Source organism: Trichophyton verrucosum, assembly GCF_000151505.1.
Source record: "Trichophyton verrucosum HKI 0517 chromosome Unknown contig00214_1.f1.exp, whole genome shotgun sequence".
Lineage (NCBI taxonomy): Eukaryota > Fungi > Ascomycota > Eurotiomycetes > Onygenales > Arthrodermataceae > Trichophyton > Trichophyton verrucosum.
Window position 1 is genome coordinate 1 of NW_003315511.1, and position 16,366 is coordinate 16,366.

The 16,366-nt window shown below is 51.5% G+C and overlaps 6 protein-coding genes across 6 annotated transcripts; 4 read left to right on the top strand and 2 right to left on the bottom strand.

Annotated features, from left to right (window-relative positions):
• Positions 1-39: 39 nt before the first annotated feature.
• Positions 40-3,700, top strand: TRV_02413 (response regulator, putative; the record flags this gene model as incomplete). The annotated part of the gene is made up of 3 exons (XM_003023383.1): positions 40-402; positions 492-3,101; positions 3,170-3,700. 3 exons carry the CDS (start codon positions 40-42, stop codon positions 3,698-3,700), a joined length of 3,504 nt encoding a protein of 1,167 aa, XP_003023429.1.
• A 1,203-nt stretch (positions 3,701-4,903) lies between these two features.
• Positions 4,904-5,595, bottom strand: TRV_02414 (uncharacterized protein; the record flags this gene model as incomplete). The annotated part of the gene is made up of 2 exons (XM_003023384.1): positions 4,904-5,367; positions 5,418-5,595. 2 exons carry the CDS (start codon positions 5,593-5,595, stop codon positions 4,904-4,906), a joined length of 642 nt encoding a protein of 213 aa, XP_003023430.1.
• Positions 5,596-6,446: 851 nt separating this feature from the next.
• Positions 6,447-8,313, top strand: TRV_02415 (spermine/spermidine synthase family protein; the record flags this gene model as incomplete). The annotated part of the gene is made up of 3 exons (XM_003023385.1): positions 6,447-7,489; positions 7,549-7,855; positions 7,909-8,313. The coding sequence occupies 3 exons, from the start codon at positions 6,447-6,449 to the stop codon at positions 8,311-8,313; spliced, it is 1,755 nt and encodes a 584-aa protein (XP_003023431.1).
• A 169-nt stretch (positions 8,314-8,482) lies between these two features.
• On the bottom strand, positions 8,483-9,313 carry TRV_02416 (uncharacterized protein; the record flags this gene model as incomplete). Its single annotated transcript, XM_003023386.1, has 1 exon — positions 8,483-9,313. One exon carries the CDS (start codon positions 9,311-9,313, stop codon positions 8,483-8,485), a length of 831 nt encoding a protein of 276 aa, XP_003023432.1.
• Positions 9,314-10,333: 1,020 nt separating this feature from the next.
• On the top strand, positions 10,334-11,217 carry TRV_02417 (uncharacterized protein; the record flags this gene model as incomplete). Its single annotated transcript, XM_003023387.1, has 2 exons — positions 10,334-10,477; positions 10,567-11,217. The coding sequence occupies 2 exons, from the start codon at positions 10,334-10,336 to the stop codon at positions 11,215-11,217; spliced, it is 795 nt and encodes a 264-aa protein (XP_003023433.1).
• Positions 11,218-13,880: 2,663 nt separating this feature from the next.
• On the top strand, positions 13,881-16,332 carry TRV_02418 (uncharacterized protein; the record flags this gene model as incomplete). The annotated part of the gene is made up of 5 exons (XM_003023388.1): positions 13,881-13,948; positions 14,014-14,065; positions 14,132-14,364; positions 14,440-15,895; positions 15,961-16,332. 5 exons carry the CDS (start codon positions 13,881-13,883, stop codon positions 16,330-16,332), a joined length of 2,181 nt encoding a protein of 726 aa, XP_003023434.1.
• Positions 16,333-16,366: the final 34 nt, after the last annotated feature.

Here is a 16,366-nt window from a genome sequence, read left to right on the forward strand (position 1 = left end):
TAATATAATATGCCTGGGGGCGAGTGAAACATATCCCCCATGGACGCCAACGCCGGCCCCATCCCTGTTGCTGCCGTCCTCCTGTTGCCCTGTGCTGGGCTCTCTTCTGCCTCTGCCGGCTCGTCTCTGCTCGTCTCCTGCTCTACATGTCATTTCTGGCGCTGCTATAAACTCGGTCTTTTGCGTTCTGCTTGCTCTGCTACTGCTTGCTTGCTTGTCTGTTCTGTGATCAGTTCGTCTGACGCCGCGTCTGGCTGCATATCAAGCCCTGTCCTGCCGTCGTCAGCGTCCGTCGAGCTCGGAGAAGTGTCATATATTAACAGAATCCAGCTATTAAAACAAGAACCTTACTGTCCCTATCTCTGTCTCTCCGTCTCCGTCTCCTCTCTCTCTCTGCCTGCTGTTTGTCTTGTCAACTCAACTGCCTGCCTGTCTGCCCCCCCTGAGCTCCCCCGGCCATGCCGCCTGCCTGCGCGATGCCCGTCTCCTAGACTGCTGCTGACCGTCTCTACCGTCCTCGACCTGTTTCCGTCACCCATCCTGCACCGGGTATGCCTGCGGCTGCTGAGACGATGCCGGCGGAAAAAGAGCGTCGCTTCTCCCGTCTGGCTGCGCTGCTGCGTCGCCCGTCGTCGTCCTCCTCCTCGTCCGCCAAGACCGCCGCCGCCGCCGCCGCCGACCCAGCAGCAACATCGACCTCAGCGACCGCCAGCGCCGCCAACAGCATCACCACCACCACCGCTGCCGCGCCCGCCAGCCAGAAGGACAAGAAGGAGGACTTCAAGACCGCGAGCAGAGCAGACGAGCAGGCCTTGGACGACGCTGTCGACAGCGACTCGACGCCGCGCCTGTCGCCCTGGACCTCGCTGCCCGACCAGCTGCCGAGTGCCTCCACCACCACATCCACGACCTCTACTACTCCTACGCCAGCACCAGCACCACCAGCTACAGCAGCATCTACAGCGACATCTACGACATCTACAGCTGCAGCTGCTACGACGACGACGACCAGGGCCCGGCGCACTCCTCGACCGGAGGGCCACAGATTGGGCGTGGATTCGCGGCCCAACAGAGCTCCCTCGCTCTCTAGTCCGTCGCAGCAGCAGCATCTGCAACACCTGCAGCATCCACAGCACCCACCGGGACAGCCAATTGCTACGGCTGTACGGTCTGCTCCCGCCGCTAGACAGGTCCCCTCGCCGCTGATCGAGTCCCCTGTTACCTCGAACCCGCCTCTGCCTCGCGCGAGACTGGTCAGCGTCGACAACGGGAAGGACGCCCGACGCTGCGACGACTTTGCCTTCGCACCGTCACCAAACCCGCAGCAGCAGCACGGCCGAGACCCTTCGCCTGCACAGCTCCAGGGCCGGATCCAGCGCCAGTTTAGCCGTCGAGGGAGTGTCGGTGGCTCGGCTCGACAGCTAAACACTATTACTACTGCCTCGCTCTTCGACGACCCCCATCAAGGTCTGCCGTCCCCTACCACATCGCCGATATCAGCATCGCCCGTCTCAGCTGCTGCGCCTGGGAGAAGCCCCCAGATACCCGAGCAGCTGCCAAAGGGGCCTCGACGACCTTCTCTTGCCGTCAGGAGGCAGTCTCTCGTCCCCGCGTCGCAGCAGCGGCTCATAAACACCCTGCTTGAGCCACCATACACCAGTGGTGCCGAGTATTTCCCCCGTTCTACGCCCACCATCCAGTTCGACATGATCAACCGCAAGGTCTGGGTCAAACGGCCCGGCTCGTCTCCCACCCTCGTCCTGGTCACCGAGGAAGACCTGGTCGATGACCTCCGCGACTCCATCCTCAAGAAATACGCCAACTCCCTCGGCCGAACCATCGACTCTCCAGATATCGTCATCAGACTCATCCAGCGAGAGCCATCTAGCAGACACGGCCAGCTGGAACGAGTCCTGGGTCCCGAGGAACCGCTTACCCGCACACTCGACCATTTTTACCCCGGCGGGCAGACGATAGATGAAGCTCTCATCATCGAAGTCCCTCCACGACGGACTCCAAAGGCCTCTCCTCTTACCCCCTATGCCCATACAGACGACTCCCGGGGCATGGACCAGCAAGGCGGCTACTTTCCGCCCATGCATATGATTACTCCTAACAGTGCTACTCTCAAGGACTCCATGGGTTCTCCCCATCCAAATTCCATGCAGGTCATCAATACCGGCCAGGTGCCGCCCATCCCTTCGCCAGGAGTACGTGGGCCATGGCAGCAGCCACCACATCGAAGCAGCTATCATCAATACGCCGGCTCTCAGGGGCCAGGCTCTCTCCCATCACCCTCAAATGGTACGTATTTCAAAATATTGTTTTGTATTTATTTATTTATTTTTATTTGTTTCTTTATTTTCCTATATATCCTCGATATTAACGGATTCACATATGTAGACTCAGTGAATCCTCATCCACCAGCCAACGGCGTACCTACCGCCTCATCACCCCCTTCTGCAGCAACTCCGCCCGCCCTCCCTTCTGAACCAGCTCCCAAATCCGTCTCCCCTCCTTCTCGTGTCGCCTCACCTCGTCCCAAAGGTCTTGAAAAGCTGAACAAGAACAGCAGCACCAACTCTAACCCGCTTCCAACCTCCTTACTCGACGGTGCTATACCCCCGATCAATGTCCTCATTGTCGAGGATAACACCATCAACCTAAAACTGCTCGAGGCCTTCATGAAACGTCTCAAGGTCCGCTGGCAGACCGCTATGAACGGCCGCGAGGCAGTCAACAAGTGGCGAGAAGGAGGCTTCCATCTCGTGCTCATGGATATCCAATTGCCCGTCATGAGTGGCCTAGAAGCCACACGTGAAATCAGACGGTTGGAACGGGTCAACAATATCGGTGTGTTCCAGCGTTCGGCTGGGCCGTCCTACTCCGCATCCATGGTTGGGTCGACGCCTACTTCGCCTTCCGTCGCGGAGACTCCATCCTCCGAGTCAAACCCTGAAGACGAAGTCAAGCCCGAGGATCTATTAAACAAAGAAAACCAGTTCAAGAGCCCTGTCATCATCGTTGCCTTGACGGCAAGCAGCTTGCAGAGTGACAGGCATGAAGCACTGGCCGCAGGATGCAATGACTTCCTAACTAAGGTATGTCCCATATCTTCACCTTTTAAAGCTTGTCATACAGACAATTGAGCTAACATAACGAAATCCAGCCCGTAAACATCGTCTGGCTCGAGCAAAAAGTAACGGAATGGGGCTGCATGCAAGCCCTAATTGACTTTGAAGGCTGGCGCAAATGGCGTGGCTTCTCAGACCTAAACAGCGATTCTACCATTGCCGCCACCATCAGAAAGGGCAAAGAAAACGCCAGCCCAGCTCTAACACCTTCAGACGCCACTCCTCGAAAACTTAACCCCATAAAGTCACTTTTGGCAAAATCGAGCAATGGCAATCTCCAATCTAAATCACGGGTCGCGCCACCATCTACCACCTACGCAGACGGGACAGACGATTCCTCAACGGTCAGCTCCACCACCACCGTTGCCCCGAGGGCCGACGGCGGCTTGTCAACGCCCGTTGGAACTGCCGTTTCTCCTGCATCTTCTTCACCCACGCCTGTGGCTACGAGAAGATTACCTGTAGCCTCCAAGGCGCAAAACGGAAGTGCAAACGGCTCTACGAGCTCACAAACTTGGAAGAACAGCCAGCGGAACGGTGTTCCCGTGGGAGCTGCGCCTCCTTGAACTTGTTCACTTCTATGTTATGTCTATCTTCACCCATGTTGATATCCCATGCATTCCTATACATACTTAACCATCATACCATACCCACCGGCACCAACCTTCGAATGATCCACCCCACCCCTATTTCACTTCGAAACCCAAAATTATTTTCTTACGAGTTTGTTTCTTTCTCCTATTTTATCATTCATTCATATACCATACCATTTCATACCGTACCAAGTCTGTCGTGATACCATACGTTATGTTCCCTTTCAACTCTCCTATATTGTGATCTTGATCTTCAGTTTCATCCATCTTCATGCCCTGACTGACTGACTTGTTGATTGATTGGTTGATTGGGCCGGGAAGCATTATCGTTCACATATCATGTTCTCATTTCTCAATTTACGTTTCTTGTAATGGAGGAGTTTTCATATTTTTATCTACATATGCGATCATCTGCTCTGCCTAATCCCGTTCTTTTACTTGACTTCCTCATATGTATTCATTATTCCTTGTTTACTTTATTACCTTCATGGCCTGGGATGCGATATTTGCTTTTTTTTACTTTGATGTATACGGCCGTTTTTTTCCTTATTCACTTGCAGATGTCAGCTCCAGTTTGCAGTCCCAGTTTCAGTTCCAGTTTCGAGGATCCAGTTACGTTGAATATGTTACAGCATGGGACTCCAGTCGGTCGTCGGTCAAAGTCAGTCATGGCACAGTTTGCAAAGCTTTGAGAACATAGCGTCTCTATCGGATAGGACAGACAGATAAAACCACCTAAAATTGGAAATGAAATGCTTTTTCTTTTCTTTTCCAGATGCTTTTCCTTTGCCTTGTGTATAACTAGATAACCAGCTGTATTTTCGTATCCTTGAAGGTATGTATGAGTCAGTGTGACTTGCATGGTATGTCTTTTTTTTCGTCTCGGGCTTTGCGTACCAGAGACCGACGTCGATATCGTGAATAGCCGTTGATAATGCATGTATATGCACGAATGCATGTCATCTGCAGTGTACAGAACTGTATCCCACTGGTTCGCACGACTGACACACCCACCCTCGACCGCCCGTCCGCCATCCACGATGCAGTGATACATGACCAGCATGAACCGCACCGCATCCCTCTCCCCGGTCCTCTCAGCCCAATTGAAAATCCATCCCGCCCGTCCACAGGACATCCAGACCACCCCCAGTCACCATCCCGTCCGTCCAGTCAGATCTAAAGATCCTGAACCCCCGTCTCCCCCTTCAACTCCCGGTCTCCTCCTCCTCCTCCTTCTCCCCCCTCATCATCAACAATCCACTCCGGCTCCTCCTCGTCGAAATACCGTTCTTGCTCCTCGCTCAGATCATCGTACTCCTCACATTCGTCTACAACACCATATTCAAACTGGTCGTCTGCACCCTTCACGAATCTCATTTCCATCTCGTACCGCCATCGCTCTTGGCCCTCGGCTTTGGAAGAGGGGGTCTCATCTGCATCTTCGGCTAGAATCTCACCGTTCGGCCCACGGCTGTACGTTAATAGTGAGTCCGGGTCGGGGTTGGCAAGAGCTTCCATTTTAGCTTCTGCACGTTCTAGATCTGCTTCGAGAGTGCCGGAGTGGCCTTTTAGCCGGCCTTCGGCTTCGCGCTCGCTAGCCGTCTGGAACCGGCGTATTAGACGATCATAGAGAAGGGGGTCTAGCGATTGTTAGATGGATGTGTAGAACTGGCTATGAGGGTGTAGGTACCTGCTAGTTCTAGTGCTGGGGAGAAGTATTCGGGATGTAGTTCTAGATATCGCTTGCGTCTGTTTTTTATTTGTATCGACGCTGGCGGGTTCTTGGGCTGCGGGCGGGATGTGGGTATATATTTCTGGTCTTGGGATATATCTCGCCCTTTGCCTGAGGTCATGGGGAATAATGGCATCGTATAATCTTTGGATCATTTACATACGGTGTAGCTATGGGGTATCAGAGCGTTTGGATATCTGATATCTTGATAGTCCTGCATGTTAGTTTAGGCCGGTATAAAACGCCAAGCATAGTGATGTCAGATTTGAGCCTCCAAGCTAATAGCTTTTAGTGTCAAAACATTCCCAATAATCGAGCAATAGACGTGAATGGCCGATCACTATGGGGCATTCAGAAGGCTTCAATGCGCTTAGCATGGAAATATCAAGATTCCAGCTTCTGTTACTTACATTACCTCCTGGATATATGGCTAACATATACTCTCAGTTGACACAACGCCATTAGTTACCCAGGTCTACCAGTTCTCGATACCATCATCTTGATATCCGTATCTTTCTACCACCATCTACTCCGTCTTCTTCTTCTTCCAACTATCATCGTCTGCCTTCGACCTTCAATTTTCTTCTTTATATTCTCTGTGATATCCCAACTCGGCGACAAGTCTTGCCACTTTAAGGACGCTTGGGCCAATCTCGGCTGTCTTCGGGTTTTCCCCACGCAACGCGGCTAAAGGTGGGGTTAAAGCAGCGTGCTCCATCGCCCGATCCAGCCAACAGTAACACTTCTTCACGTCAACTTCGACGCCGCGACGGATTCCAACATAACACCAAGCTGAAGGCATTGAGGGTCGTTCTTTTATCGAGACATGCTCATGGTGACGGTATAGCCTGTGCCTTGGGGTTTTGGTACATAGACTTGTCCAGCTGGCTCCTTTTCTCTCCGGTAGAGCGTTAGGTTGGTAAGGCCAGGTCAACAAAACTTTGAAACACGGCAGCTTTTGAACACATATACATATACCATTCCACCATGGCGAAACCAAAGTCGTCGCCTTCTAAGCCGGCTGCTGACAAGAGTCAGCCTGCTGCCTCGACTCCAGCAGCCAGGGGAGCTGTCCGCAGGCCGGCAGCTGTCGTCGCGAGGAAGTCGTCCCTGCCAGAGCTCTTCTTTGCTGGCGCTATGGGTGCAGCCGTGATAGCCCTGGCCGGAGCGTATTCTTATGCATCTCAGTTAACGCTTGCTCCTATCTACGGCTCGGCTCCTGCTGGGAAATACCACAATGCCCTCACTTTGATCGCAGGAGGCGTGGGGTCTCTGGCTCACTCTATGGTCCAGAAACATGCCAACCCCATGGTCACTCTTCCGATTCTCACATTCTACATCCCTACCATCCAGTTCTTCTTGTTCAAGTTCAGTTATACCCTCGGGCCGGTTCTGGGACCTATCATTACGGAAACACTCACTTTTGCGCCTCTGGTTGCCTTGTCGGTTGTTGTCCCCGGGATTTTCATTCAGAAGCTGAATCTGAGCCCGAGATTGAAGCAGGGCATGGAACAAGGAAATATCATAGCTGCATACGCTCTTTTCAACGCTACCAAGACCAAGCTTGAACAAAATATGCCCTACTACCTCGGAACAAGCCTTGCATTGACCAGCATTGGCCTTCAATTCATCATTGCTGCTGCCCAGGCCATCCTCTTACCGTCCAAGTGGATTGTGCTCGCCATTCCTTCACTCTTATTCACGGCTATGTTCAACCACCATGTCCCATTACCTTACAACACGAATTTACTCAATGCTTCTCTTAAGGCAGACAATTATACACTACTCCACCGCCAGGAGTCCTTAACTGGATACTTGTCTGTGCTGGAGAACACGGATGCCAAGTTCAGGGTGATGAGATGCGGTCACAGTCTTTTGGGTGGAGAATGGCTTCCACACCTAATGACCAAGGATGCTAAAGTGGCTGATCCGGTTTTCACTGTCTTTACTGCGCTTGAGGCCGTCAGGCTTGTCAAGAAGGACTCTCATAAACCAGAGAAGGCTGACTCGAAGAAGAGCGCGCTAGTCATGTAAGTCACTCTGCATATCGTTCCTTGTCTAGATATAAATAACTCACAAGTTATTCTAGTGGACTGGGTATTGGAACAACTCCTTCGGCCTTTGCAGCACATGGAATCAACACTACTGTTGTGGAAATTGATCCAAACGTGCACCAGATTGCCATGGATTACTTCGAGTTCCCCAAGAAAGTAAACACGGTGATTGAAAATGCAGCCGTGTTTGTTCATCGTGCCAGGCATGAAACCCCAGTTCAGAAATACGACTATATCGTCCATGATGTTTTCACTGGAGGTGTGGAGCCCTTGGACCTCTTTACTCAGGATTTCATGGAAGGGCTTGACACCCTGCTGGATGACGAGGGTGTCATTGCTATCGTAAGTTCTAATAGTCCTAGTTAATATAGAGAATAACGCTAATATAAAAACAGAACTACGCCGGTGATATTGCCCTGCCACTTGCTGGCCTGGTGGTTCGGGCTATCACATCCACCTTCCCGTCATGCAGAATATTCCGTGACAACAAACCACTACCTGGTTCATCATCTAGAAGAGACCTGACCAACATGACCATTTTCTGCAAGAAAACACCTGGTACCATCAAATTCAGGATCCCCCAGCCCGAGGACTACCTCGGAACGTACTCACGAAAGGAAAACTTGATTCCGCGCCTCGAGTTCAGCCCTGGCTCGTTCGCAAGGGATGCTGAGGGTAGGGAAGATGCGTTGGGACCAAGCGTGCCAAAGGAGCTTGAATACTGGCAGTTCCAGGGTGCCATTGGCCATTGGCACGTCATGCGCGGTGTTCTTCCGGATACTGTCTGGGAGAAGTGGTGATTGCAGCGACGTTCTCAAAGTGCAGTTTATTCATTGATGATCTATAGCGGTGTATTTTCTATATTATATACTCTAGCCTCTTGACGTGAAAAAATTCGTAACCTCGTGTGCAAAAACATATGTATAGTAGTGGATAGCATGAAACCACCCAACGCATAGCTTCCCCAGATCAGTTCAGGCAAACTCCAGATCCTTCGACAACGATATTCTTCTTGATCCGCCGGATATCCTCATCATTAAACCCAATCTCTTTCCTCATATACCCTTCCACACCCCCATACTCATTGTCCAACCATTCAAGCGTCCCAGTGATGGCGGCAGCCTTTGCGCTCGTCATTCTCACCGCCGCATCGCGATCCCCGCCAACAGAAGGATGCTGAAGCAACTTCTGAATAAATTCCTCCCGAAGCCCGTCCAGTCCAGCCTCTGTAAGCTCGTACTCTTTGCCAATAACTTCATTATCCAACACGCCCGCAAGCCTCAGTACCAGCGCAGCAAACACACCCGTCCTATCCTTCCCGGCCGTACAGTGGAACAGCAACGACTGCGTAGGCTGGTCTCGAATATGTTCGAAAACAACCTTATATGCAAACTTTGCTCCGCTGACGAGAATATCTTTATACGCACGTATAAAGCCCGCAGGCCCCTCGTCGGCGGCGTAGTCTTTGTATCTTAACGCTAGGTTGGCTGGGCTTGCGTCCTGGTCCTTGAACACGGGCACATGGATGAATGTGGTGCCTGGTATGTCTACGAGCGGATACCGGGCTATTTCGACCTCAGAGCGGAAGTCATAGATGTATGATATGCCCAACTCATCGACAATAGTCTTTGCTCCCGTGGGTGTTACGCTTGATAGATGCGCAGACCGGTATATGAAGTTGCGCCGTACTGAAGTGGTGGGGGAGACGGTGTAACCACCGACATCTCTGAGGTTGTTGACGCCCTCTACAGCGTAGAAAGGAGGTGACGGTAGAGTACGCTGTGAAGAGGTGTCTGACATGTCTTTTTTTCACCCTTTTTTATCTGTATAATGGAGTAATTGGCTTGATTTTTTGGGCGATGTTGGTTTCCCGCAGTGGCAGCTTTTTATATGAATGTTGCTTTGCACTAGAAGTCGTGCCTGAAACTAACTACCGAGGCCTATCAGATTTCCCTGCGTCCTCATTTGCCCGAGTTGTACGTGCCGCTAACAGAGGCCGAATGTCATCTCATAACTCAGGCAGACCTGAAGATCATTATATTGTATCTGTTCTGCATATGGCCTTGAGATGAGATGTTATATCTTGACCTCTCGTGCAGTGAAGGGGTTGACTGGTCTCCGCATGAGCCCCCAAGTCCCTTGTAGCATCACCAGAAATGCCTGGGACTTTCAGCATTCAATCTCCAGTAGTTAAGGGAAACCCTGTCTATAACAGTTAAACAATCGATAAATGAATATTCATCCGAAATATTTACTTGGTTGCATGTCATCGTCGCCCATCGGCTCTGATAGTCAGACCTATGGAGGCAAAAGTAACTAAATGTTCTTCTAAGTTAAACCCAGCAAATTTCATTGTGGAAACAACAGCAACGCCGTTGACTTGGCATCTCACTTGTCCCCTCAGCCATGCTCGACCTATCAGTTCCTCTGGCAATAAATATATATTCTTGAGCGTTGTTGTTGAATTTGATGCATCTTTGCCGGCTGTTTCGAAGGATGGCTTAGTAAGTAATATTGATAAATATTCGTATATATTTCGGCTAACTAAGCATTGGCCTCACTGGATTCTGGCGTAATAATGGTATGCATCTCGTCACAACCCACTCCAGGCAGCAAGAGAGCGTCATCGTCAACTTCATAACTTCTTCGTGGCTTCTTCGGGGCCTCAAATAACAAACAAGAGCACTTAATAAGCCCTTTTTCTCCCTCTACTTGATGCAGATACAAAGAGATACCTTGCATCAAGCCTTAAACAAGTAACCGCTGAGGCAGAAGTTAACTGTTTACTCTTGCTGTTTGTGTGCGGGATAACTATCAACCATGGCAGAGACAGACACAGCGGAGATTCAGTATATCGATGGAGTCAAGACTCTAGTTCCCCTAGGTATTATCTCTACCATCTTTGCTGTCTCTGGCGTCACGAACTTCCAAATGTGCCCTGCTATTACCAGTTTAGCTTCCGACGTGAGACCTGCTAACCATGGTGAACAAGGTTAGAGAACAACCCAGAGGTGATGTCCCACCTAATCCATGAACTGGGGGTGTCTCCGAAGCTGGGGTTCTATGATGTCTACAGCATCGATGACCCAGACCTGCTGGCGTTCATCCCGCGGCCAGTTTACGGCCTTATCTTCATCTGTCCCCGCGATGCATACTACCGTACTCGCGAGAGTATGGGCACAGACAACATGCCCGAGTACACGGGCTCGGGACCAGACGAGCCCGTCCTGTGGTTCAGGCAGACCATTAAAAATACCTGTGGTCTGATGGCTCTGATTCACTGCATCAGCAACGGGGACGCAAGGGAATATATCCCCGCAGGATCTGAACTGGATCAACTGTTCAAGACAGCCGTGGACCTGGCTCCTACGGAGCGTGCTCAGTTGCTGTACGATTCACCCTTGCTGGAACGAGCACATCGCTCAGCTGCGAGACGAGGGGACAGCACTGTTCCGGCTCCTGATGACAAGTGTGGTTTTCATTATATCTGCTTCGTCAAGGGGTCAGACGGCCACCTGTGGGATTTGGAGGGCGGGGTGAAGGGCCCTATCGATCGAGGGCTGCTGGAGGAGGGCCAGGATGGGTTGAGTGAAAAGGCTCTCGAGCTTGGGGTTCGAACGTTCCTCAAGCATCAAAGCGATACCGGGAAGGGAGTCGACGTATCTGGCTTCAGCATTGTGGCCCTAGCACCGAGCATGGATTGAGAGAAGAAAGAAGCAGGAAAAAGCGGCGGGAGGCAGTTGAGCGATATCAATCAATTATTCACTTCGATTCCTGTTAACTACTAGGTATCCCCGTGCGCCCTTCCTGCTCGGCTAGGCCGGATAGCTGGGTGTGTTGGGTCAACAGATACTTGCTATATGATAAGTTGTGATGCATATAGCAGGCAGAGACATGCCAATGGTGCCTGTCGCCTAGGGTGACCCCAACTCGCAATGCATGTCGACAAAGCCTATAGCCTACTTTCTGAAGTATAAAATACCCGATCCATGTGACATGACGGGCATAGAGTCTCTCTCGCATTCTCTTGTCTTGACTGTACGGAGAATGCTGCAGAATAGAATTCGTCTTGCTGTGCTAACCACCAAAGGTAACCCTTTTCTAGAACAGACTGTAGAATATAGTTATTTAGAAGCTCGCCTGGCTTCAAACTCTCTTTTACTCTGTAAATTCAAGGCTGGGGGTGCCTGGTGTCTCTTTCTTGTCCTTCTCTAGCGTCTTCTTAGGCGTCTTCCTGGTCCCTTTTTTTTATATATCTCATCTTGTCATCAAAATGTGTTATTCAACCTTCTGCCTGCTCCGGGGCTGCGGGCCCGTCACGTGAAAATGTCTATCTCGACCTCCAACCAGCAACTTCGACTTCGACTTCGACTTCAGCTCAACGAACTTCAGCCTATGAACGATCCGTTGGCCCATTTATCGAAGTGTCCACCATGGCTGGTATTGCTAGGGGTGTCTGGATAGGCCGCAATTTCGCATAGCCAGCAAGAAGGCATCGGACAATGACCCACAAGGCAAGACATGTCACGCTGCCAGCGAACCGGCCGGGTCTAGCGAGGATTCTTCATCCTTCCTCGCATTTTCCTTTTAGGCAGTCCTCCGAGACGCCAGACGGTTGACAGGGGGAACAGACGGAGACGGAGAAACAAAGCAGAGGAACAGACATGAGAAGACGGGCGAGTGATGGCGACACGGCGGAAGACGGGTAGCTCGCACAGAGGCTGAATGAAGGGGTTACCACCATCCAGATCCGCCCTAGTCGCGATATTGGCTAAGACCAATTAGCAGCTGGCATATTCACCAGGATCCTCTCGCCCTCTGCTTGCGCAGATCCCTCCCAACTCAACGGAAGAAACAGGCTCGCTTTGGCTCCATCTTCTGCATTTTTTTGCTCGTCTTCTGGAATGGCACGAGAGAAAGCCCTGCAATCAGAACGCAGGCGTGGGGAGAGATCCCCACAGCGCCCCAGTAACTTGGCGTTGTAGCCTTTTCTGTCGTTTTTGCCCCAGGAAGAAGCAGAAGCAAGCCTGCGATAACGAGTAAAAGAGCCTGGGTTGACTTGCTGGAAGCTCCCCTGCTCAGCCAACACGGCAGGTCGACTGCGCCGTACCCTACCCCCAGTCAGAGTTATGGCCTCATGCCGTCTTTGCTTGACGTGCCATTTCCCTAGCAGTTGCCAGGGCATTTCTCTTCCTTACCAAGACGCAGGCGGAATCAGGTGAATTGGGCAACTAACTGGCTCTGGCTAGTGGTTATGGTTGCCACCCAGAGCTTTGCATGACTGTGGCTTTTTTCCCAGGCACCCGCACCAACACTTGAGGTATCAACATCTCGTATCAACAAGCAGACGAAGATCCATTTCCCGCATCTGCCCGCACAAGTGATTTCTGGAGCATACTTAAAAACACGACTGTTTACATGACAACATTCGGACCTGAGGGCCAAGGCCAGGCCAAAGATTCGATTTGCTAATAATAAACCAGGCGTTATTGCTCTTGTCTACCCAAGCTCATTCGTATCGGCTAATTGCATATCCATTTCCCTTTCCATCCATATCGTATCCGTGCTAATATGCGTCGTTCACAATCCCTGGTTTTGCTCATATAATCTCCGGGGTGAGGGATCCGACCAGACATGCTTTTGAGCCGAAGCTTACCTCGATATCTTGCGAATGGGAGCTAACCCCCAAATGCCTTCGCCATGAGTTTAGTTACCTCCGCAGACCCATCTTGTTCCATTGCTCCATTGCAGTGATAAGCAGTAATTTTAATCAGCGAAATTGCCGAGGGGTGGTTCAGCACCCAACAGCAGCAACATCACTCCGGTCCTGATTTGAGTACTCCGTACAGAGAACGGAGTGCATATACGTGGTTAGCTTGACAACGCTCGCCAGGAAGAAGGACACATTGGGACGATGATAAGAGAGGGGTAATCCCGCCCCGGCTTTTTCTTTCCTTTCTCCAGGTTGGGAGGGCCGGGGTACATCCTAGCCTGGGGAACGAATGACCAGGTTGAAATCCCACGATGCTGACAGAAAAACTGGGGCAACCTTGGAGTTGCTGCTGAAAAAGCAAATAATGGGAAAGGAAGAAAAGGAAAAGGCGACAGAAGCTCGCAGAACATGAGCTAGAGAGAGGGTGATTGGAGTACGAGAAGAGGAATGTTTTTTGATTGACCTGCCTGGCCGGGGGCGGTCTTCGAAAAGGAATAAATGGAAGGTGGACAGCCGGTGGTTTCTTGCAGATTTCCCTTCTCTCCTTCTCTCTTTTCTCCCTTCCAGTGACAATTCCAGAATCTCTCCTGATCTTCTGGTTCTTGTATCACGCATATCAAGAGAGAAGAAGCTATTAATTTAGCTCCATTCACAATGGCAGCAGCCAAATGGTTGATTGCCTCCTTGGCGTTTGCCTCGTCAGGGCTTGCATTCACTCCAGAGTAAGTAGATGTTGACCCATTGATCATCATATTTGCGACGAGACTGGATATTGACATCTTTGCAGGGACTTCATCTCTGCTCCACGAAGAGGAGAGGCCATCCCAGACCCCAAGGGTGTAAGTTGACACATCAATCCATAGATACTCCCGGAGGCTCAACTGACTTGTGCTGAAACTATGTAGGAGCTCGCCGTCTTCCATGTCTCCAAGTACAACTTCGACAAGAAGGACCGCCCATCCGGCTGGAACCTCTTGAACCTCAAGAACGGTGACATCAGCGTTCTTACTACCGACAGTGATGTCTCTGAGATCACCTGGCTCGGAGATGGCACCAAGGTCGTCTACGTTAACGGAACCGACTCCGTCAAGGGGGGTGTTGGTATCTGGATCTCTGATGCCAAGAACTTCGGCAATGCGTGAGTACATCCATGATCCCGTCCATAACGGTCCATAACTACGGACAAGGGTTCAATTACTTACAATTGCAACAGCTACAAGGCCGGTTCCGTCAACGGAGCGTTCTCTGGCCTCAAGCTCGCTAAGTCCGGAGACAAGATCAACTTTGTTGGTTACGGTCAATCCACAACAAAGGGTGACCTCTACAACGAGGCCGCCGCTAAGGAGGCTGTCAGCTCTGCTCGCATCTACGACAGTCTTTTCGTTCGCCATTGGGATACCTATGTTGGCACTCAGTTCAATGCCGTCTTCTCTGGTGCTCTCACCAAGAATGGCGACAAGTACAGCTTCGATGGCAAGCTCAAGAACCTCGTTCAGCCCGTCAAGTACGCTGAGTCTCCTTACCCACCATTCGGCGGCTCTGGTGACTACGATCTCTCCTCTGATGGCAAAACCGTCGCCTTCATGAGCAAGGCCCCAGAGCTTCCAAAGGCCAACCTCACCACCTCTTACATCTTCCTCGTTCCACACGATGGTTCCCGCGTCGCTGAGCCCATCAACAAGCGCAATGGTCCTCGCACTCCACAGGGCATTGAGGGTGCTTCCTCCAGCCCAGTCTTCTCTCCAGACGGCAAGAGAATTGCATACCTCCAGATGGCAACCAAGAACTACGAGTCTGACCGCCGTGTCATCCACATTGCTGAGGTTGGCTCTAACAAGCCAGTTCAGCGCATTGCTAGCAACTGGGACCGTTCTCCCGAGGCTGTCAAGTGGTCTTCTGATGGCCGCACCCTCTACGTCACTGCTGAGGACCATGCTACCGGAAAGCTCTTCACCCTCCCAGCTGATGCTCGCGACAACCACAAGCCTGAGGTTGTCAAGCACGACGGTTCCGTCAGCTCTTTCTACTTCGTCGGCAGCTCCAAGTCTGTCCTCATCAGCGGTAACTCCCTCTGGTCCAACGCTCTCTTCCAGGTTGCTACTCCCGGCCGCCCTAACCGCAAGCTCTTCTATGCCAACGAGCATGACCCTGAGCTCAAGGGTCTTGGTCCAAACGATATTGAACCTCTCTGGGTTGATGGTGCCCGCACCAAGATCCACTCTTGGATCGTCAAGCCAACCGGTTTCGATAAGAACAAGGTCTACCCACTTGCATTCCTCATCCACGGTGGTCCTCAGGGCTCCTGGGGTGACAGCTGGAGCACCCGCTGGAACCCACGCGTCTGGGCTGACCAGGGATACGTTGTCGTTGCTCCTAACCCAACTGGTAGCACTGGTTTCGGCCAGAAGCTGACCGACGACATCACCAACGACTGGGGTGGTGCTCCATACAAGGATCTCGTCAAGATCTGGGAACACGTCCACAACAACATCAAGTACATTGACACTGACAACGGTATTGCTGCTGGTGCCTCCTTCGGTGGTTTCATGGTCAACTGGATCCAGGGACAAGATCTCGGACGCAAGTTCAAGGCCCTCGTCTCCCATGACGGTACCTTCGTTGGATCCTCCAAGATCGGAACTGACGAGCTCTTCTTCATTGAACACGACGTAAGTATTCACTCCATGGTTCGTACGTAAAAAATAAAACATTCCCTGTTAACCATTATCTCTAGTTCAACGGAACCTTCTTCGAGGCTCGCCAGAACTATGACCGCTGGGATTGCTCTAAGCCAGAGCTCGTCGCCAAGTGGTCCACCCCCCAGCTCGTCGTCCACAACGACTTCGACTTCCGTCTCTCCGTCGCTGAGGGTGTCGGTCTCTTCAACGTCCTCCAGGAGAAGGGTGTTCCCAGCCGTTTCCTTAACTTCCCCGATGAGACCCATTGGGTCACCAAGCCAGAGAACTCTCTCGTTTGGCACCAGCAGGTCCTCGGATGGGTCAACAAGTGGTCTGGCATCAACAAGAGCAACCCTAAGTCCATCAAGCTTTCGGATTGCCCCATTGAGGTCGTTGACCATGAGGCTCACTCTTACTTCGACTATTAGACTCTTTTATGCTTAACGCGACCATTTGATGTCA